General features: G+C 39.8%; 4 protein-coding genes across 5 annotated transcripts in view; 3 read left to right on the plus strand and 1 right to left on the minus strand.

The window, feature by feature from the left end:
- susd2 (sushi domain containing 2) overlaps positions 1–2753 on the minus strand; it is a 33076-nt gene extending 30323 nt beyond the window's left edge. For both annotated transcript variants that reach the window (XM_026186143.2, XM_026186142.2), the window contains exons 1-3: positions 2361–2753; positions 2017–2215; positions 1543–1691 (exon numbers count right to left, since the gene is read on the minus strand). In XM_026186143.2, the coding sequence (XP_026041928.2) occupies positions 1543–1691; positions 2017–2215; positions 2361–2427 (415 nt within the window). In that variant the 5' untranslated portion in view covers positions 2428–2753. The remainder of the gene's footprint in view (positions 1–1542; positions 1692–2016; positions 2216–2360) is intronic.
- LOC113032962 (retinol dehydrogenase 14) lies at positions 2750–5564 on the plus strand. Its single transcript, XM_026186147.2, has 4 exons — positions 2750–3174; positions 3364–3606; positions 4008–4310; positions 5142–5564. The coding sequence occupies exons 1-4, from the start codon at positions 3054–3056 to the stop codon at positions 5399–5401; spliced, it is 927 nt and encodes a 308-aa protein (XP_026041932.1). The 5' UTR covers positions 2750–3053; the 3' UTR covers positions 5402–5564.
- Positions 5565–7932: 2368 nt separating this feature from the next.
- On the plus strand, positions 7933–12452 carry LOC145432462 (E3 ubiquitin-protein ligase TRIM35-like). The gene has a single exon (XM_080309423.1). It carries the CDS (start codon positions 8053–8055, stop codon positions 9469–9471), a length of 1419 nt encoding a protein of 472 aa, XP_080165549.1. The 5' UTR covers positions 7933–8052; the 3' UTR covers positions 9472–12452.
- A 4651-nt stretch (positions 12453–17103) lies between these two features.
- Positions 17104–19233, plus strand: LOC145432464 (nuclear factor 7, brain-like). Its single transcript, XM_080309425.1, has one exon. The coding sequence runs from the start codon at positions 17134–17136 to the stop codon at positions 18565–18567; it is 1434 nt and encodes a 477-aa protein (XP_080165551.1). The 5' UTR covers positions 17104–17133; the 3' UTR covers positions 18568–19233.
- The last annotated feature ends 4297 nt before the right edge of the window (positions 19234–23530 follow it).

Here is a 23530-nt window from a genome sequence, read left to right on the forward strand (position 1 = left end):
AGTTCTGCTGAGCCAAATAAGACAGGTCAGGGTGAAGAAGTGACAGCCAAAGAAAAGCTTACCACAAAACGGAAAAGTTATGACAAATCAGACTATAAGGCAAAAAGAAAGTGCAGCTTTATGGTTTCATGGACAAAATAATTTCTGTGGCTGCGATATGATGAGCTATATAACCGGGGCTGCACATAAGTGGTCCGCAGGTGCGCATTCGGTGTCAAAATTTAAAAAAAAAAAACGCGCACAAGATATGAAGTTGCAACGCGTGTTTGCATACATAAGATTTTCTGGAGGAGGACAGACTCTTTAAGTTTAGAACTCTTAAAGATGTCGAAGAAGCAAGCTCCTTTAAGCAATTACTTTGGTGTTCCTCCACCTCCAAACAAATGTCAGAAGGAGTCCGAACCACAAAAGAAGCACGTATTCTCGGAAAAGTGGTTGCAGGAGGTGAGCTGGCTTCAAACAAATGATGAACGCACAGAGATGTGGTGCAGAATGTGCCGTGAAAATCCCACTCTAGCGGCGGACAAAAACAGTGCTTTTTATATGGACGCAAACGCGCGTTGCAACTTCTTATCTGGTGCGCGTCTTTTATTTTGACAGCGAATGCGCACATGCGGACCACTTATGTGCACCCGTGTAAATAACATAATGTTCTGCCGGGTGTGTTGTTGGTTTTCTCTCGATTTCTGAGTCGACAAGCGCCTTTGTTACTGGGACCAGTCATTTTAAGAAAGGCCCCCATTAGAACCCATGAGAAATGCAAGAAATGCATTATTGCTCAGTCTGCAATATCTTTCCCAGAACAAACACCAATTGCAAATAACATACTAAAAATAAACCTGAAAAATCTGTTTAGAACAGCGTACTATGTTGCAAAGAGTGAACTACCACTGGCAAAATTTAGCAGTCTTTGCAAACTTCAAAAAGCAAATGGCCTAGATCTTGGTTCCACTTGTCTCTTACCCGTGACTTCAGTGGAAATTTCAAATTCAGGATCTGACACAGACTGATTCATGTCCTACACAGTTCTTACAAGTTCATAGAAATTTCTGTTCAATTAGAACCAAGTATTTGAGTTGATGATTGTAATTTTTGTACAATGTTGTAATTTGTTTTTCAACATTTTTTGATTAATGTTTTGTTTCCTTTACAATATTATACTTTAATATATAATATTGTAAAGGAAACAAAACATCAATCAAAAAATTGCTCTCTTTTTTATTCGGGCTACTTACATTTATTTTGGGCTACCAAAAACTGAAGAGTCCCTGCCCGAAGGGCTACCAGGGATTTTGAAATTTTGAGAGCCCTGAGATATATTTATTTTTTTAATTACTTTTGTTTCAGCAACATTAAATTTAAAAACTGTACTTTTGAGTTAAAATATATATATATAATTTTAATAAATGACAAATTAAAAAGGCATGAACATTTTTTTGTATCGAAAAAATATCGAATCGTGACACCAAAGTACCAAACCGAACCGTGAATTTTGGGTATCGTTGCACCCCTAATAAACAGCTTTATATTTCAGCAGCTTACCTGAGAAATACTGTGCAGATCTGTCAAACTTAATACCATCTGTTGAGACATCAAATGGTATCCAACCTGTCTCATACAATAGAGGAGAAATACAGTATGCACGGCCCTCAGCATCAATAAATCCATCACGTAAAATTTCACCTTTAAACCTGAAAAAAAAGAACACAATTTATTAGTAACAAGAACTGTGTGATTCAGATGGAAAACACAAATATAGAGAGACTAGTGAAATCTGACTACAAACCTTAGCTTCCGTTCATGCTTAGTGTATAAACATAAACGCCAAACCTTTCACCTTCACAGTTTAGTAAGCTATGTTAACATCTTAGACCACCTTTCAGCACAGGTAAAGCACTTTCCGCCCCACATTTCCCATCAGTTTGCTGAGATCTGGCTAATTACCCACAATGCCATCTAAATCCTAGTAAAATATCTCTGACCTTAAAATTACACTCTTATACTACAAAAACACACCTGCAGAGAAGCTGCCCATGGGGATGAAGGTCCAGTCCGAGGATCCTGAGCGCTTTTCCGCCCAGCATGGAGCTGGAATAAGGGATCACCTGGAAACAGGACTGATTGTAGTCTGCACAGCAGCTCATCAAAGACATACAGGTATCATGGCAGGAGCACTTCTCCAGTACATCTCCACAGCGTCCCCTGCACGTTTGACCTAATGAATAGTAACAAAAAATATTTGCACTTCATACCTCAAAATATATATCGACTTTATATTACAACAGCACAGCCGCATTCCATTACAGGGTGCGCATAATTTCTGATTATCTGTCTAATGAAAAACTTTGAAAATGACTTACCAGCTGTGTTATATGAGAAAACAATAAGAAGCCCACTGAGACAAAATATCTTAAAGTTTCCCCTCATCTTTAGCTTGGACAACAAAATAACGTTCACGCTCCTGCCTGTGTTACACCATCTTTGGCTGAAAGTCTGCCAAAGGTCATTTGAGGTAGCAAACAAAATTAAGTATTCGACTTTAGTAACAGTTCTAAATCACGAGGTACTGATTAACAGACGCTAAGGTCTGACGTTTTTATTTATTTTTCCTACAGGAAACCAACAAAATGTATATATTCTTTCCAAAACTCGCACTGTCACGTATTTAATTTCATTTTCAGCTATTTAAAGTTACAACTTTAACCGTTAACTCGTTTGGTTCACTCCACTAACATATGGGTTTATCCACGCATACACTCGCGAGATTTTAGGGCGAGCGGTTCGCGCATGCGCACACCTCGCATCTTCCTGCAAATGACTCGAAATGGGCAGCATTGAATTGTTGTATTGAATTAAGCTATATTTGTGTCTGAAATTCGCCCTGCTTCATCTACTGTCTCCTACGTTTACCGCGACAACGAACCCAAATGTCGGAATAACAGGGGGAAATGCGACTTTGCGCTCAGTCATCTAGCTAACAAGCTAACCAGCTAGCAGCATCATCAGCTGGTTGTATTAAAGACGTCAGTGTCGGTGAGACTGCTCGCTGGGAAATGTATGTTTTCTACACAATTCTCGCATCTTTAGTTTTTTTCTTCATTCTGAAATGGATGAAAAAGAGGAGATATTTCACCGACCTGAAAAGACTTGATGGTAAAACAGTTCTTATAACAGGTAAATGTGTGGGGCAGCACACACCTTTAGTAAGCTTTGTTGTTGATGCAGTGTTAGTGGGGTTTAAGTTTTTAATAGAAGTCAAAATACTAAATAATATTACAATAAAACTTAGATTATTCCAAGCAGGGTTACAGTAATAGATTTCACATAGGACATTTATATATTAGTGCTTATCATTTTTCCTAGGTGGTAATTCAGGTATAGGTAAGGAGACCGCTGTTGCCTTGGCACTGAGAGGCGCCCGTGTCGTCATCGCTTGCAGAGACCCGGACAAGGCCGAGACGGCCGTCAGAGAGATCAAGTTAAAGAGTCACAGTCTGAACGTCCTTCACATGGAGCTGGATCTGGCCAACCTGCGCTCAGTGAGGGAATTCTGTAAGAACTTTCTCCAGAAAGAGAAGAGGCTTGATATCCTGATCAATAATGCAGGTGAGTGTGTCAACCACATTTAGGTCTCTTGATCTATGAAACAATATCAAAAGCAATATATAGAATAGGAACTATTTCCTTTTAATAAATCACATTTGATTGGAGTTGATTAGCTTACACTATTTAGGTTTGTTTTTCCATGTCGGATCCAAAACAAGCAAGCTGCTGATGTGCAGAATCCTGCATAGAAAAGTTTGCAGTGACAGCAGAAGCTTATTGAGACTGTAGACTGATAGTTTTACTTTAAAACTACAGATGCTTCCCAGCACACATTGTCGTAAACATCTGTGTTGTAGCTACACTGTATGGAACCAAAAAAAAAAAAAGCAGGATTTTATAGTCACCTGTTTCCTGCCTCACCATCTCATTGTTTTTTGATCTCTTTCTTTCTCTTTGTGCAGGCATGCCCAGCATCCTTGACTGGACGGATGATGGCTTCAGTATGTGTTTTGGCGTCAACCACTTGGGGCACTTCCTTCTAGCCAACCTGCTTCTTCCTCGCCTGAAGGAGTGTGCCCCCAGCCGGGTGGTGACCCTCACATGCTCCACTTACAAATACCAGAAATTGGACTTCCAGGACCTCAATTACAACTTGCTTCCCTTCTTCACCTACTGCCGCAGCAAGCTGGCGAATATCTACTTCAGTCAGGAACTGGCTCGCATCACTGACGGGAAAGGAGTGACTTCATATGCTGTGCACCCTGGTAAAAACCTTTTATCAACAGTTCTCTTTAATCAGTTTTTATTATGTCTTCTTTCTATAATTTGCCTTGAGGTAGAATGGTTAAAAATTATAAAGAGATTTTGTTTTACCCTTCCATCTTTATCCTTCAAGAGGTACATTTTCCTAACAGAGCTTGCAGTTTTACTGTAAAAAAAAACCCCACCCTCTCCCCTTCCTTTTTATACAATATTTGGGAAGTCTCTTCTGGTTTTGAAAAGTGAGACCAATGTTGGATGTGGTTAAATCTGCATTGTTTCTCATAGCCAGCAGGGGGCGACTCCTGGTTGCAAAAAGAAGTGCTTAGTCTTTGAGAAAAAACTTTTCACCTTTCTTGATCTATGACTTGAACAATCTGTTGAGGTTTCAAGTGCAAGTTTCACAACTTACTGAATGAAACATGCAGTTGATTTTTTTTAAATTATGGTGTCTTTAGAGTCAGAGAAGGCAATAAAGCAGGGTTTCCTTTGGGATAACCGTTTGGGTCTGCCGTGTTATTAATGAATCACGTTTGACATGAGCATAATCCATGGTTTTTCAGTCAGATCCACCTTTCCTCACGAAACCAATTAGAGAGAATGGCAGTATAGGAGATTATGATTTTTTGTTTTATTTAATTACCTGGATGAGGGAAAAAATGGTACCAAGCATGACAGCTGAAATTAACAGTACCAAACTCTTCCACCGCATCTTGACTGTTTGATCCATTGTAGCGATGTACAGAGGCAAAAATACAAACTTGTGTCATTCAACTATTTAAAGACCTAAAAAGTTAATAATTATCCTCATATCTTGGATTTTTATGTTACTCCAGGTTTTGTGCAAAGCAGCTGGACATGCCACTACTCTTTCCTGTTCCGGATGCTGATGCAGGTGATCATGTGGATGTTTTTTGTGCCGTGTGAGATTGGAGCTCAGACTGTCATCTACTGTGCCGTGTCAGATGAAGCTGCCAAACACAGCGGGGGGTACTTCGTCGACTGCCGACCTGCAGTGCTCCGTCCTTTTGCAAAAGATGCAGGTGTGGCCAAAAAGCTGTGGGAGGCCAGTGAGAGACTGGTGAAGCTGGCTTAACTGAGGAATCTGAAGGCACTTTTGAAATGACCCCACCTCTTCTTGTCCTTTTTCTATATTATTTATGCATATTTTGTTATGTTTTCGTGAACATTTTGCTGTGTAAATTCTCTTTTATGTACTTGTGTATTTCAAGTAAAATACTTTATTTTACAAACACCAATTTTTGTGGACGACTTACCCTGCCTTATTTCTCTTGCATTTGTACATGAATATTCATTTAATGAATCAGTGACTTCATGGTTTAAACACTTGATTTATAGCATAATTTATGTGGTGATTGTTCAAACAGGACGGGTTATATTTTGATAAAGCAACCACAATAGTATTAGATATCTATCAGTATTAAAGGCTCTTCATAGGGAGTGTTACAGTTTTTAAATTGTTAATGAATCAAATTGCACCCTGGGCTGTTAAGATGTGGTGTCAGTTTTCCTTCAGGGAAGCTAATTTGAGTACTCTCAACTTTGCTGAATGGAGCTCCAGACCATAAAAACACAAACACTGTAAATCAAACAAAGAGATATGTAGCGAGTCGATTGAAAAGGATATTTCAAATATAAGAAGCAAGTGGTGACAACACTGGAGAAAGACGGATGAAGAATGGTGCTTTACTGCTGTGGAACAAGAACAAGCTTGTGCACGCATATAAAGCAGTCTGACCACCTAAACAATCTCAAGGCTGATTTACTAACTCTCATTTCTTACTTATATTATATTTAATTAGCAAAAACTCATCTGAATTTGTGTGGACATCATTTCTCTGTGTTTATATCCACCAGGTAAAGCAAAGCTAACACTTCCCTTACAGATTGTTTTAGGGGTAAATTCACCATCAGTTTGTTAACATTTAGAATTTTTTCATTTATTGTTTCTTGGTAAAATGTATTTTAAGTTATTTTTTGTTTAGAAGTAGCTTTTTATCCATACATGCACTGCATATGAGAAGCTTGGAAGCACTTAGGCCTTAAAACTTTTGGTTGGTTTTTAAAAAGCAAAGAATGTCTATATTGGATCATATATTACCAGGCAATAAATACAGTGAGAAGTTAGTGTATGTTAAATTCACTTTTAAAAAAAGGTAATGAGGGGAGCACATAGAAAATCATCCAATTTATACAACTGGGAAAGAAATTAGTAACACAAACTAAAGGGAAATACATGAGGAGTCTGTTGTTTATTAAGATGCTGCATACAGCAAAGATCAGGATATTAAAGCTGTCAGTACTAAAACTAAAACCAAACATTTTATCAAAATAAATTTGAAATTCACTTTACATTCATTATTTTCATCACAGGTATCTGTGCTGTGACAAAGTAGGTTTTCCACATTTTTTCATTTCATCAGGTCTGAGTTCACAATAAACCTAAAAGCCAAAGTCTGATGGGAACATTGCACAGGTTTTCAGCCTCATCTAGTTCTGTCAAAAGTACTAATAAAAGCAAAGGACAGTGTTTTCGACTAATAATGAATTTCCAAATATCATTTAAGAGAAACACTGTCAGCGCAACAATAAGTAAACACGTTGACTGTGGCAGCCTTCACTAACAGTGAAGTGATTAGCAGATGATCTCACAAAGAGGGATTGTGAGCGCTGGTCTTATGTCTTATGTCACACACAGGTGTCGCCAATGCGTGTAGACACCACGGCTCCGCCCCAAGGTGGAAAAACAGGTGACAATGAATTCACACAGGCATGTGGTCCTAAACTTTGGATCAACTGTAAAACTGCCTGTTTCAGTTTTTTTTTTAAATGCCCAAATGTTTTGTCTCACTCCCATTTCTTCTTGTTGTAAGTTGAAGCTCTACTTGAAGCCTTGTTAAGATCCAACCATGTAAAATAAGATTTTTGCCACTTTTCAAGTGGTCTTAAACTTTTGATTGGGACTGTAAATTATTACATATTGTCTGGATGTTGTCTTCAGTTTGACCAGTTTATCAGTCATGTCTCCTGATATTATGAATCTTAGTATGAGTTTTACTGGAATAATAAATATTATATAAAAAATTCTGGCAACTGGGGGAAAAACTGTCCCATGTGTGAAAAGAAATCTTGAAAGGATTTTCCAGGAAGGAACTTTACATTGAAAGAAATTCTTTGCTGGGAGACAAAGCATCATGTGAGACAGAAAAGCGAGAGAATTAAATGGTCGTGTGTAGTAGTTGTTCTTTGTGGACGATTATGCCATTATAATATATATTACAGTAACATATTAAAATATTAATGTATTAATATAGGATTGTTTGCCCTTTTTTAAACTGCTGTGCCATGAATAACATGAATAACGCTATATTTGAATCTCGATCCTTGGTGTACAGAGGTAGGTCGGTGCAGCCTAAACTCAAACCAGAATTTAAACAACGACGCATATTCATGTTGGTTCAGCTAAATGTTTTTTCTGAAGCATCAGATGAAGTTTGGTGGAGTATTCAACATCTGTGACACAGAAATGGCGCCATCTACTGGGAATATAGCAAGTCCGTTACTATCAGCTCCGCCCCTAACAGAGTAAATGAAACTTAAACTCATTGTCGACCACGCTGGAGACGCCTTCACATTAAAACCTGAGCTCTGTACCGAAGAGCACAATTTGGTGGCATTATCAGGCAAAGAGGTCGTATTTCGGTGAGTCATAAAAAAAATTACGAAATGGCGGACAAAGTCGCACTTTTTGAAAATTTCCTGAGCTGCCATGTGTGTTCAGAGACTTTCAGAGATCCTGTGTCTCTGAGCTGCAGCCACAGCTTCTGTTCAAGCTGCCTGCAGAAATTCTGGGAACAAATTACAAACAAAAACTGTCCCATTTGTAAAAGAAAATCTTCAAAGGATGAACCACCCATGAACTTTGCGCTTAAAGAACTTGCTGATTCATTTGCTAAGAGGCAGAGTGAGAGCTCACCTGAGACAGAAAAAGAGAAGGAGGTGGTGTGTGATAAACATCCAGACGTCCCTTACTGGTACTGTGAGGATGAAGACAGAGTTGTGTGTCCTGTGTGTGAGTTTTCTCTCCACCAGAGTCACAAAGTGGTTCCTGTAGAAGAAGCAGTCAGTGACCTGAAGGAGCAGCTGAAATCTGACTTAAAGTCTCTGCAGGACAAGAGGAACAAATACAAACAAGTGGAGGAAACATACAATGAAGTGAGGGAACACATGAAGAAGCAGCTGTTGTCCACAGAGAGGCAGATCAGAGCAGAGTTCAACAAGCTCCAGCAGTTCCTGAAAGAGGAAGAGGAGTCCAGACTGGCAGCTCTGAGGGAGGAAGAGGAGCAGAAGGGGAGGACTATCAGCAGAGAGATGAAGATGATTGAGGAGCAGATCTCCTCTCTGTCAGACAGCATCTGTGCTGTTGAAGAAGAGCTGCAGAAACACAGCGTGCCATTCCTCAGCAGTTATAAAGACACTCAGAGCAGAGCCCAGAGCTCAGTGTCAGATCCACAGCTGGTCTCAGGAGCACTGATAGATGTGGCCAAACACCTGGGCAACCTGTCCTTCAGAGTGTGGGAGAAGATGAAGGAGAAGGTCCACTTCAGTCCTGTCATTCTGGACCCAAACACTGCACACTGCTGTCTCTATCTGTCTGATGATCTGACCAGTGTGAGACATGGAGACACAAAGCAGCAACTTCCTGATAATCCAGAGAGAAACATTAAGTATAATGATGTTTTTGGCTCTGAGGGCTTCAGCTCAGGGAAACACAGCTGGGAGGTGGAGGTGGGAGACCATCCTGACTGGATTGTAGGTTTAGTTAAAGAGTCAGCTGATAAGAATGAACCTTGTGCATCACCAGAATTTGGAATCTTGTGTTTAAATTATGACAGTGGAAAATACACTAATGGTGTTGGTCAGACTGTGACAGTGAAGAAGAGTCTCCAGAGGATCAGAGTCCAGCTGGACTATGATAGGGGGGAGGTGTCCTTCTATGACCCTGAAGACATGACTCTGATCTGCATGCACAGGGACACTTTCACTGAGAAGCTGTTTCCATATTTTTATATTGGAGAGGCAGGGGACGCCAAAATCTCTGATATCAAAATCTGTCAGACTGAGGTTTCATTGAAATTTAAGTGATTGTTGTTCTTAAATGTCAGTATGGTGCTTTTCTGGTCTTTACTCTATTCAAGTAACTAATTTATATTTAGTAAAACCACAAATACTCTTAAAAGAATGAATTAGATTTTTGCTTAATCGAAGAAATTAATTATTTTTGTTCTAAAATACAGAATATCCCCAATTAATAGAAATGCTTAATCCTAAATGTTTTCCTTTAATCCTCAAAACTGGAGAAAATGGATACTGAACAAAACTGATTCTAAAAAAGCATCTTTATTGTAAAATAATTCATTTACCAATATATAGGCCAGTATATAATGACAAGACTTGGAATTTATGTGGGGGAAATTAATATTCACTGCTGATATTTTAATCTGGAAGTAAAAGTTGCAGCTAAATAGTATTAAACTGAATTTATTATTTTTTATAAAGATTTAATCTAGTCAAGTAAAGGCATGAAAAGACACCACCATATAGGGGTACATATTTTACATCTTTAATTAAAAAATAGAATTATTTTCTATCTTCAGATTGTCAGTTAAACTAAAGGAACATGAAATCAATATAACGATAAAGATTATAAGAAAAACAATGTTTTCTAACCCATTACATGATTAAATTCAAAGCTAGTTTTTTATACTTTTAAAACAGAGCCTGAGATGTTAAAGCATTAATGCAGGCCTTTTTTGGCGGGAAGTGGGACATCTTTTCCAAATTTTGGGTTATGGTGTAAATATGCTATAACAAGTATCTTATCCTAATCTGATTGTTTGTGGAATTTACCTTTCTACATTTTTCAGTTAAAAACTCTCATGACCTGAATGAAACTGGACAACATGTCAGCAAACTGTGTGACAATCAAATTCAATCTCCACTCTCAAGTTCATTTTCAATTTCTTGACTTTGGTTTTGTTTATTTGTTTGCTTAATTAAAATAAGAACTCAGAATAATGTCAATGTAAAATGTATAGAACATAAACAATGTAGTGTGGTATATACTGCTAAAAAAGGGGGTACTTTTGTAAAGTGAAACATGCTGAAATTAACGGCAACATTTTTCCACATTTAGCTCAAAAACTTACAAAAACATGTTTCTTCGAATCATTTTTTTTACGACATTTAGTAAAGTATTTATAACTTTTCATATTCGTAACAATTTTAAAAATACATATACTTGATCGGTTCCAAAGTGAAAATCACTGCTAACCAAAAAGAACACATAGACTCATCTCGCGTTTGTAAAAAAACCAAAAAAACCCCATCTTGTTGCATGTTTTTAGGAATTCTGTGGACTGACGAGACAAAAGTGGAACGTTTGCATTCTGTTCTGATGCTGAATTTGTAAGTTTGCTTACAAATAAATATCAAACAAAAATAATAGAATAAGATAATGATAAGACTAAAATAAGATTCAAAATCTTTAATGCAGTTCAAAACAATATATTTACTGAAATATGGCTATAAGCCTTTATAATGACCAAAGAGATTTTGCCTGCCTCTCGCCCTAAGACAGCTGGGATAGGCTCCAGCGCCCCCTGGGACCCTTGAAAAGGAGAAGTGGAAGCAAATGGATGGATGGAGATTGAATTTGCTTTGGAGAATTAAACATTTTCTGCTTTTGTTTTAGTCTGTTTAGTTATTCAGAGCTCACTGTCAAGTTATTCAGTTATGGAAAACAATGGATTTGTCATTGTTTCATGTCATTTGACCTGGCCTTTTGAGTTTATGGTGTTTTTTTGTGTGTTGTAATATTTTTGGTTTTCTATTTTTTGATTATTGAGTTCTCTTTATTGTTTAGTTTAGTATTTTAGTTTCCTTGTTTTCTTGTCGAGATGTCTCGTCTCCCCTTCCTGTGTGTCATTCCATGTCACCCCTGACGGTCATGTGTATTCCATGTTTGCCCAGCCCATCATGTCTCTCTCTTGTGCTCTCTCTCATGTTCCCTTGCTCCTGCGTATTTAGTGTGTGAGTTTTCTGTCATTTATTGTCGGGTAGTCTGTTGTGTTCACATCACGTTTCCTGGTTTTCAAGATGCCCACATTCTGGTTATCCCATCTTGAGGTTTCTCATATTCAGTTGATGTTCTTTGTCCTTTTGGTTTAGCATTTAGTTTCTCCCATTTTAGTTAGGTTTTTGATCTAGCTAAGTTTTGCTTTGGTATCTGCCTGCCTTTGTTTGTTACCTTTGTAGAATAAGGAGGGGATGTTTTTCTCATTATCATTCATTATTTTAATATGGCATTATTAGTTCATCAGAAGTATATAACCAGCTTTGCATTAAACATAAATTGAAGTTTTTGACCTTACATTATCCTTTGCATTACAGTGATGGTGATAACTTTAGTTAGATTTTTTCCTTACAGGTACCAGAATAATAACATGATTTTCCATTGCAGATGTAACCATGATCATTCCATACACATTGCAGTTTGTTGCTTATTCTAGAGTTGTGCTCAAGGTAATTAAAGGTTAAAAGCTACAGCCAGCGCGAGTCTGGCTGATCTATGGAGGGCAAAGGCTTTGAGCTTGGGAGGCCGCACGCGCTTACACAGCACTTATAAGATGTTATTCTTGGTGATTTTGTGCTTAGTCATGTTCTAATATGTTTTAAGTAGAAGTAGCTGATCCAGCAATATTCATTTAATATTATATGCTTGATTTGGAGCAATACACACTGATGGTCTTAATAAATGAAAGAGTCCTTGTAGCTGCCATGTTGTGTCTTACCAGGGTACAGACGGTTCCAGGAGAAGGGGGCAGTCAGCGTCTGGCCTCGCGAAGGAGACAATGTTATTCTTTGTGTTAAATAAAATTGTCAACATTGATTGTATTACACCTGTCACTACGCATGAGGGGGCGTTCTAATACCCTGATTTTACAAAACTATGGTGATGTGTTTTTTGAGATGAGATCTGAGACTGTCTGCATACAGTGTCCATCTCCCACGTGTGTGTGATCATTAAATCATCGTTTGACTCAACCCGACCGGACCAGTGTTGTTATTGTGGGTTTTTCCTCTGGTGTCCATCCCCAATATTTTGAACTCGTAACATTTATAACACCTTCTCCCAGCCTAATAAATGGCTCACCTTTTGTAAACCCTGTCCCTGCCTCGAGGGTCTGCATTTGGGTCTGTTATTTTTTGAAATACAATGTAATTTACAACTGTGTAGAAACGACCAAATACTGATGTATTTTCTTCTGTTGTCTGCTTATTATGCATGTCAGTACTGACTGTACTGCATGCTGTATATATATGTATTCAGTTTTGTACAATCGAAATCTTTTTTGTTTTGTGGGATTCATTAGAGATATTTGTGCCATCCATCCATCTTCATCCGCTTTGTCCGGGGCCGGGTCGCGGGGGCAGCAGCCTAAGCAAAGAGGCCCAGACCTCCCTCTCCCCAGCCACCTCCTCCAGCTTATCCGGGGGAATACCAAGGCGTTCCCAGGCCAGCCGAGAGATATAATCTCTCCAGCGTGTCCTGGGTCTGCCCCGGGGCCTCCTCCCGGTGGGACATGCCTGGAACACCTCACCCAGGAGGCGCCCAGGGGGCATCCTTGTCAGATGCCCGAACCACCTCAGCTGGCCTTCTTTCGATGTGGAGCAGCAGCTGCTCTACTCTGAGCCCCTCCCGGATGGCCGAACTTCTCACCCTATCTCTAAGGGAGAGGCCAGCCACCCTTCGGAGGAAGCTCATTTCTGCCGCTTGTATCCGCGATCTCGTTCTTTCGGTCACTACCCACAGCTCGTGGCCATAGGTGAGGGTAGGGACGTAGATCGACCGGTAAATTGAGAGCTTCGCTTTTACACTCAGCTCCCTCTTCACCATGACGGACCGGTGCAGCGTCCGCATTACTGCAGCTGCAGCCCCAATCCGTCTGTCGATCTCCGGCTCCCTTCTCCCATCACTCGCGAACAAGACCCCGAGATACTTGAACTCCTCCACTTGGGGCAGGAACTCATCCCCGACCCGGAGTGGGCACTCCACCCTTTTCCGGCTGAGAACCATGGCCTCAGATTTGGAGGTGCTGATCCTCATTCCCGCTGCTTCACACTCGGCTGCGAACCGTTCCACTGCGAATTGGAGGCCCTCACCCGATGAAGCCAACAGAACCACATCATCTGCAAAAATCAGAGATGAGATTCTGAGGCCACCAAAGCGAAAGCCCTCCGCCACTTGGCTGCGCCTAGAAATCCTGTCCATAAAAATTATGAACAGAACCGGAGACAAAGGGCAGCCCTGGCGGAGCCCATCACCCACCGGGAACGAGTCCGACTTATTGCCGGCAATGCGAACCAAGCTCTTGCAACGGTTGTATAGGGATCGAATGGCCCGTAGCAATGGGCCAGACACCCCATATTCCCGCAACACCTCCCACAGGACACCCCGAGGGACACGGTCGAATGCCTTCTCCAAGTCCACAAAACACATGTAGACTGGTTGGGCAAACTCCCATGCACCCTCAAGTATCCTGGAGAGGATAAAGAGCTGGTCCAGTGTTCCGCGACCAGGACGAAAACCGCATTGTTCCTCCTGTATCCGAGGTTCGACTAACGGACGAACTCTCCTTTCCAGCACCCTGGCATAGACTTTCCCAGGGAGGCTGAGGAGTGTGATCCCCCTGTAGTTGGAACACACCCTCCGGTCCCCTTTCTTAAAGATGGGGACCACCACCCCGTGCCATTTCAGTCCTAAATGTGCAGCCCTGATCAATAGTCTGGATGGAAGCTGTGTGTGTGTTTTTTTTTTTAATTATTTATTTTATTTTATTTTTTTTATTCTAAGCTGACAAACTTGACTGACTGAATTATCTGTTTGATCTGTCACCAAAGTTATTGTGCAGTTATATTTTGCATAGCATTGACATGCAGAGACAGTGAAATAGCAGCAAATGCATCTCATCTCCTCTTCGATAAGTATGAAAGAGACCCATAGAATAGCAAAGTATGCCACTGTTTTTGGCTCTGAGGGTTTCAGCTCAGGGAAACACAGCTGGGAGGTGTTTTTTGTTTTGTTTTTTTCCAATTCAGTTTAAAGGTGATTCAAAATGATGCACCAAATGTGAGGTGATACAATCTTTTATCCATTATTGGTTATTTCTTCATTTTCCATTCATTCCCTGCTCTTTTGTTTTTTTTATTTTATTAAATGTATAACTGTTTTTAAGTCATTTAACTCTTCATGAAACTATTTTTGAACATTAAAACTGTCCAAAATTGACGTGACAAAGATAAACGGATGCTGAAAAAATTTACTTAGCTTAGTTTTATCAGTGTTGAGATCAGAATCAGCTGATAACAATCTCTAGCTAATATGTGTTTTATTGGTTTCAAAATGTAAAAAAAAACCCCTGATTGATAACTTGATTAATAAATAATGCTAATGTCTTGTTAAGTAAGTTAAGTAAGCGATTTTCCCTATTTGAATATGTTTCTTATGGTATGTTCTGCATAACTTTGCAAAATAAATCAAACTGTGCACTTGTATATATCAATTCAGCAATAATTCCTTTGAAAGTGTCATTGCAGAATAATCTTGACTGTCTAACAGTCTATATATTTATTCAGTTGTATTCATACAGACTAGCTTATTCTTTGGTTCTTAGATTTTGTCCTAAGTTCTGTGTAAATTGACTTGTCAGATACAACTCATATTACTCCTCAATCTTCAATTCCACTCACAACAACTAAGAATTAGTAAGAAAACTGAAAACTTTGTAGATCAGAGCAGCAGCTACAAGCAGAGGGAAAGAATCAGAACTAAAGGGTTAATATTAAAATACAGATTAAAGAAAAAGTGACAAAGCAAAATTATAATCCTTATTATATTGATCGTTATATGATGTCCAAAGAAAAATAGTTATATGCGATTAATAAGCTGAGGAAATTGAGAGACAAAGGCTGATTATACCAGCATTTAGTAGAAAATGAAACCAAAATAATAAAGGAAAAAAGTAGAAACAAGATTTCTGTTGACCGTCATCCAAAGAAGAACAAAACAGCTTCTGTGTTTGTTAGTTTCAGTTATGTAATACTGTGCACTTCCTCATTTGAAATATGTGAATATCATTACAATGATTTTCAAGGTTAGAAACACACATAGAAGAACAACACTGTTGTACTCACATGCACAGTTAGCACAGCCAAACACAAATGCCTGCAGGTAACCTTTGACCTTTAAATATGTTAAACAAAGAGAACGAGACATTAAGTGCAGTACTGGATGAGACACAAGTACAATGAAACATCTCAGCTGTTCACATTGAAGGAGATAAAAAAATATTTGACAACATCTTTACCATCTTACAAAAAAGTTGATGAGGTGTTTGGTGGGATATAGTTCACACAAACTATCCTGTATTATATGAGTTTTAAAGTGACATATTTCCCTCTCTGGCAACGTGCAATGATTTAAGTGGGGAAAAAATAAGCATAATAAAAGTGTGTCTAAGGCTGTGAAAATCTGAAACTGAAGAACAAAGCAGAAATAAAAAAAATCACAATCATGGTGTTAAACCCTTTGATATTAAATATCTGTCATACTGGTTTCCCCATGATTGTCAGCCAGGTGGTGACTGCTGGGATTTATTAGGATTTTAGGAAATGTTCATCCATAGAAAGCTGGACCTGTGAGTACCAAACAAGAAGAAGGACTCATCCAGGCTGGAGAAACTGATCAGGAAGGCTAGCTCTGTGGTCGGCATGAAGCTGGACACTGGTGACAGTGGCAGAGAAAAGGACACTAAAAAAACTGCTGGACATTATGGACAATGCTGGGCATCCTCTGCACACGGCCATAAACAACCAGAAGAGTCTGTTCAGTGACAGGTTGCTTCTCCCCAAGACAAGAACTAACAGACTTAAAAACTCCTTTGTCCCACACGCCATCAAACTGTTTAACTCCTCTCTGGAGGGGAGAGGGAGGGGAAACAGGAGGACAAAGGAGGGGGGAACAACTAAGCTGTAGTGCCTCTTCACCTCACTGTGCAATACCTTTGTTAATAGTCAATGGTGCACTAGACCTCAATACTTGAAATGTGCAATTCACTTGTATTTTTATTTTTATTCCTATTTATTCTATTTATCCCCTTCGTATATTTTATTTATATTTGTCTCTGTATTTAATAATGTGTGTGTGTGTGTGTGTGTGTGTGTGTGTGTGTGTGTGTGTGTGTGTGTGTGTGTGTGTGTGTGTGTATAACTCTGTAACTTCTGTCGGTGCTGTGCTTTTGGAAACCGAATTTCCCAGAGGAACCCACCCGAGGGATTAATAAAGTTTTATCTTATCTTATCTTCTGCAACTGCTGGCTTAAGAGGAAGCTCAAAACTTATGAATTTCAATCCTTTGATGTAGAATTGCAGCTAATGTCAGCCTTGAATCATACCAGAATTCAGTGATGCATATGAAAGTTATTGCAGCAAAATTTCTTTACACAACTACTTGAATTTGACAAGGTGGTGGAGTATTCCTTTAACACAGAAAGAGCTCCATCTATTGTGGACAGAGTCAAATGGCAGGTTTGTTACTATCAGCTCCACCCACAACAGAGTAAATGAAAACGAAAGAGTTATAACATTGATCAGAGCAGAGACGCCATTACATTGAAGGCTGGGATCTGTATTTATTGTGAGTTTTGTTATTTTGGGGGAAAAAAGCAAATCTGAAAATCAGATCAAATGGCTGAAAAACTTGTACTTTTGGAAAATTTCCTGAGCTGCCATGTGTGTTCAGAGACTTTCAGAGATCCTGTGTCTCTGAGCTGCAACCACAGCTTTTGTTCAAGCTGCCTGCAGAAATTCTGGGAACAAACTAAAAACAAAAACTGTCCCATTTGTAAAAGAAAATCTTCAAAGGATCATCAAGATGTAAACTTTGCTCTCAAAGAACTTGCTGACTCTTTTGCTGGGAGACAGAAAGTTGGATCATCTGATACACTAAAAGAAAAGAAGGTATTGGAAATGATTTGCAGTAAACATGAGGAAGTGCCTAAACTGTTCTGTGTGGACGAGCACAGAGCTGTGTGCACCGTGTGTGAGTTTTCTCTCCACCAGAGTCACAAAGTGGTTCCTGTAGAAGAAGCAGTCAGTGACCTGAAGGAGCAGCTGAAATCTGACTTAAAGTCTCTGCAGGACAAGAGGAACAAATACAAACAAGTGGAGGAAACATACAATGAAGTGAGGGAACACATGAAGAAGCAGCTGTTGTCCACAGAGAGGCAGATCAGAGCAGAGTTCAACAAGCTCCAGCAGTTCCTGAAAGAGGAAGAGGAGTCCAGACTGGCAGCTCTGAGGGAGGAAGAGGAGCAGAAGGGGAGGACTATCAGCAGAGAGATGAAGATGATTGAGGAGCAGATCTCCTCTCTGTCAGACAGCATCTCTGCTGTTGAGGAAGAGCTGCAGAAACACAGCGTGCCATTCCTCAGCAGTTATAAAGACACTCAGAGCAGAGCCAGAGCCCAGAGCTCAGTGTCAGATCCACAGCTGGTCTCAGGAGCACTGATAGATGTGGCCAAACACCTGGGCAACCTGTCCTTCAGAGTGTGGGAGAAGATGAAGGAGAAGGTCCACTTCAGTCCTGTCATTCTGGACCCAAACACTGCAAACCCCCGTCTCTATCTGTCTGATGATCTGACCAGTGTGAGATGTGGAGACACAAAGCAGCAGCTTCCTGATAATCCAGAGAGATACTCTAATTATCCTGAAGTTTTTGGCTCTGAGGGCTTCAGCTCAGGGAAACATAGCTGGGAGGTGGAGGTGGGAGACCATCCTTGCTGGTTTTTAGGTGTAATTAAAGAATCAGTTAACAAGAACCAACAGTCTGTTTCACCAAAAGATGGAGTCTGGTGTTTACTGCACCGCAGTGGAACATATAACAATGGTAATCAGCCTCTACAAGTGAAGAAGAGTCTCCAGAGGATCAGAGTCCAGCTGGACTATGACAGGGGGGAGGTGTCCTTCTATGACCCTGAAGACATGACTCACATCTGCACCCACAGAGACACTTTCACTGAGAAACTCTTCCCATATTTTTATATTGGAAACATGGGAGATGCCAAAACCTCTGATATCAAAATCTCTAAGACTCAGGTTCCGCAGACCAGTGTGGTCTGAATTTCTATTTGCACTCTATGTAGAAGTGAATAATATTATTAATCTTTATTAATATTAATATATTAATATTCGTGTCTGGACATGCGCACATCAGAGTGTGTCTCTTCTGCTGACTGCTCCTGTTTCAGTCTGAGATACATGAACAGGTGTCATATTTTTTGTATTCTTTTCAAAAGGTGAAACTTGAATTTTAAATCATTTAGGAACTTTTCTAACTAGATCACATATATCAGGGTTTTGCCTAATTTTAGTTATTGATTTGTTGAATATGACTGGTTTGTTTCCTTCTATTCTCAAGTCCAGAGAAACAGGAGTGAATGTGATCTTTTACCTCTGTTAACTGTAAATGTGCAACTTAAGCCTGGCCCAGATTGTAAATGTCTGAGAACTCCCTGTGATTTTTAAGCTAGATAAGTGCTTATTATTCACATAAAAATCAGACATTTACTTTCTACTTTATTGAAAATATGGGCAAAAATATGTAAAATGGATTTTCTTTTCTTTTTGTTTTGTATGTCTGTAAAAAAAAGAAAAAAAAATCATGTAATGCAGTCATCAGTATCTCTTGTTGAGGCTAGCTCCATCTAAGAAAGCAGCAAGGCTTTAACATCACTTTACTATCAGTTATATATGTTTTCATAAAATTCTCCTGGTTGTAGATTTTAACTGGAACTGTCTGTTGTATGAAATATTTGGGTCTCTCAACGTTTTTAATCTATATCATGCCTGTAATATTGCACAACTAATTAAGCCCAAAAGCACGGGTGGCACGGTGGTTAGCACTGCTGCCACACAGCAAGAAGGTCCTGAGTTCAATTCCACCATCAGGCCGGGATCTTTCTGTGTGGAGTTTGCATGTTCTCCCTGTGTTTGCGTGGGTTCCCTCTGGGTACTCTGGCTTCCTCCCACCATCCAAAGACATGCAGTTTGTGGGGATAGGTTAATTGATTAGTCTAAATTGCCCATAGGTGTGAATGTAAGTGCGAATGATTGTCTGTCTCTGTGTGTTAGCCCTGTGACAGACTGGTGACCTGTCCCGGGTGTTGTTAAAATAAATGCTCAATCAACAATCCTTTATTCCATAGAATTCAACACTTTAAGAGCACAAACCGTCCGAATGGGGAGACATGCATGCAGAAGGACACAGCTAATCTCAGACTTGTGGAGGGTTACTCAAACTCTTATAGCCTCTAGTGGCCCCCACCTAATCGTAAAAACCTAATCATTCGCATTCTTTCTAACTCCTAGCGAGCCTGACTTATGGCCTTGGCTCCCTATTTTGTCTGCCTTCAACAACGGTGGGGGTCAAGCTCCCGTGGAATGTGCTCTCTGTCTCCTCTACTATCAGAAAAAGCAAAGTCCTGACTCTCCAAAAACAGTATTTCTTATAACTCAGCAGCAGGGGCGGAGCCTGGGGGTGGCTTACTGGGCTTAAGCCCGGGTTGTTTTGTCAGAAGCCCGGGGTCTTTTGGAGTGTAATTTTTTCATAGTTAGATGCCTGGCTGACAACTGTATAAAAGAAAAAGTACACACAATATTCGAAGCACATAGTGCACACTGTGGGAATTTACGACTGTGCGTGAATCCCCCCTGATATTGGTATGATCCGAGCTCAGGCACTAAGCGACTGAGCGAGGGGGCGGGGCAGCTGCCGCCTGTGAGTGCGCTGTTGGAGAAACGGAGCCAGCCATACTAAGGAGAGCTTAAGTCTGACCAGGTACCAAAGCAAATCATTCGTACTGTACAAATAATGTAAATATGACGGTGAATCACGAAAGATTGATATCAAACTGATCACTTGACCCATATTACGTTACTTGCTCTTCAAGTGAATCAACAAATGGCGAAATGAAAAGCCGAACAAATGCTTTTTTTTTTTTTAGTCTTAGCTTACATGTGTTTATTTCATATTTTCAGTTCTTACCCTCCCCGACTAAATCGGTTTCAGTTATGTACTGAAATATAAGAATGGACATTAGAGGCTTCTTTCAAAGAAAAAACTCAGGTAAATGTTATTTTATATATTATGCTTTGTATGTTGTTCAGTATATTTCTATGCAAAACAAGAGGGATTTCAGTACACAGCAGGATATTCACATTTGTAACCAGATATTTACATACACTTTAGGGATAAAACATAAAACATTTTTACTACAACATCAATTTAGAGTAAACTTTTGTTTTAGATAAATATTGAAATATATTTTGAATTAGTTAAATGTCAGAATAAAGAGAGACAGAGCTTTCTGTTTTTTATCACTTTCATCAAATTTAGGAGTACATGTACACTAAGTTTGTTGTTAATTAATAAGAAACTCCAGACGATTCCATTCTGAGCTGAAGAAGCTTCTGATAGGTTAGTAGAGTCCATGTGAGTAAATTGGTGGCACAGCTGTGGATGCATATAAGGCAAAACACAGAGCCTGTTTCTTTGACATGGGAAAATCAAGAGATGTCAACCAAAACAACAGGAAAAGAATTGTGGAGCTCCATAAGTGTGGCTCAATTTTGAATACAATTTGGTGCCATTTGCAATTAAGAAATACAGACAGTTTCTCTCTTTACTCTTAAAGTTAACAAATATGTTTTTTATATTTATCAATCTAAAAAAAATAAACATTTAGTCTGATTTGATGTTACAATTAAAAAAGTGTTTGTGTTTTTATCTGAAGAGTTTGTAAATATCTGTATATTTGATGTTTGTCAGCACAAAGAGAGAGAGAGGAACAGAGAGGGAGAATGAGGACAGAACAGAGATGAACAAGAGCAGGTGAGACACACATGTTAGTCAAATGGTCGTTTGCCAAAAGTATCACCGTATCATAGGTACTCATGTATCTCGTACCTAGTGTTTCTTTTTAGGTTTGTTATTTTTCAAATTCTATATTTATTAAGTTATGCAGGCTTGTTTGCACAACAAGGCTAAATAATTATATAAACTTTTCTCAATCTAAATAGTGGACTTTGGTAGAATTAAAAAAATAAATGTAGTGCAGGTCTATGATGATTTTTAGTGCTATTATCATCTAGTTCTGATTCTGGTTCTGTCTTGGTTAAGTCCCAAGTAGTCCTGATTTTGAACTGTTGTAGTCCTGTTTTAATTCTGGATCAGTTCTGGGTCTGGTTGAATTGGGGTTTAGTCCTCGTGTCTTGATACAGCCCTGACCTTGTTCTGCCTTGCTGCTTAATTAAAATACTAGCTTAAGGTGTCCCGCACATGTGATATATATTTTTCCCTATATGAAGTCATTCTTTTTTGAACAAAACTCAAAACAGAGCCTATTATCTGTGCTGGGGGAGCAGCACAGCAAAGAAGGACTCATCCAGGCTGGAGAAACTGATCAGGAGGGCTAGCTCTGTGGTCGGCATGAAGCTGGACACTCTGGTGACAGTGGCAGAGAAAAGGACATTAAAGAAACTGATGGACATTATGGACAATGCCAGGCATCCTCTGCACACGGCCATTAACAACCAGAAGAGTCTGTTCAGTGACAGGTTGCTTCTCCCAAAGACAAGAACTAACAGACTTAAAAACTCCTTTGTCCCACACGCCATCAGACTGTTTAACTCCTCTCTGGAGGGGAGAGGGAGGGGAAACAGGAGGACAAAGGAGGGGGGAACAACTAAGCTGTAGTGCCTCTTCACCTCACTGTGCAATACTTTTGTAAATAGTCAACAGTGCAATAGACCTCAATACTTGAAATGTGCAATTCACTTGTATTTTTATTTTTATTCCTATTTATTCTATTTATCCCCTTCGTTCATTTTATTTATATTGTCTCTGTATTTATATATGTGTGTGTGCACACATATAGAATTGCAGAATATTATATATATATATATATATAATATTCTGCAACTCTGCAACTTCTGTCAGTGCTGTGCTTTTTTGGAAATCGAATTTCCCAGAGGAACCCACCCGAGGGATTAATAAAGTTCTATCTAATCTAATCTAATCTATTAATCTTTCAGTCATTTCTAACCCCCCCCCCCCCCCCCAAAAAAAAAAAAAAATCCCACATGCATACTACCCTTTAGGGCTAAGCCCCGGGTGTTTCAAATGTCTGGCTCCGCCTCTGCTCAGCAGTATATTGCATCATAAACAATATCATTCATTCACATTGAATCAGCCGTCTAATGTAATACAAATCAGTTTAATAACTGTAATAGTTATCACCTTCTCCTAATTCAGGAGAATACTGCAAACTAAAACTGCATAATAATTTCACAATCCTTAATTAGGGGTATAACATAACCGAAAGAACGAGATCGCGGATACAAGCGGCAGAAATGAGCTTCCTCCGAAGGGTGGCTGGCCTCTCCCTTAGAGATAGGGTGAGAAGTTCGGCCATCCGGGAGGGGCTCAGAGTAGAGCAGCTGCTGCTCCACATCGAAAGGAGCCAGCTGAGGTGGTTCGGGCATCTGACAAGGATGCCCCCTGGGCGCCTCCTGGGTGAGGTGTTCCAGGCATGTCCCACCGGGAGGAGGCCCCGGGGCAGACCCAGGACACGCTGGAGAGATTATATCTCTCGGCTGGCCTGGGAACGCCTTGGTATTCCCCCGGATAAGCTGGAGGAGGTGGCTGGGGAGAGGGAGGTCTGGGCCTCTTTGCTTAGGCTGCTGCCCCCGCGACCTGGCCCCGGACAAAGCGGATGAAGATGGATGGATGGACATAACATAAGATACCTCGCCTCTTGCCCTATGACAGCTGGGATAAGCTCCAGCGCCCCCCGTGACCCTGAAAAGGATAAGCAGAAGCAAATGGATGGATGGATAATTAAGCCCAACTAGTCAAAATCTTAAAGTCTCAGAGATCCTCGCTTCTTGATTCATTTTTTGACTAATACTCCCTGTAAATATTCAGATATTGGTCTTTTTCACAAAAATGTCAGTGCAGATACAGTGAAACTGTCTAAGCTTCCAACATCCTGATCACAAATGGTTCTTAGGCAAGACATCAAGT

This window comes from Astatotilapia calliptera, chromosome 12 (assembly GCF_964374335.1).
Source record: "Astatotilapia calliptera chromosome 12, fAstCal68.1, whole genome shotgun sequence".
In the NCBI taxonomy this organism is placed as follows: domain Eukaryota; kingdom Metazoa; phylum Chordata; class Actinopteri; order Cichliformes; family Cichlidae; genus Astatotilapia; species Astatotilapia calliptera.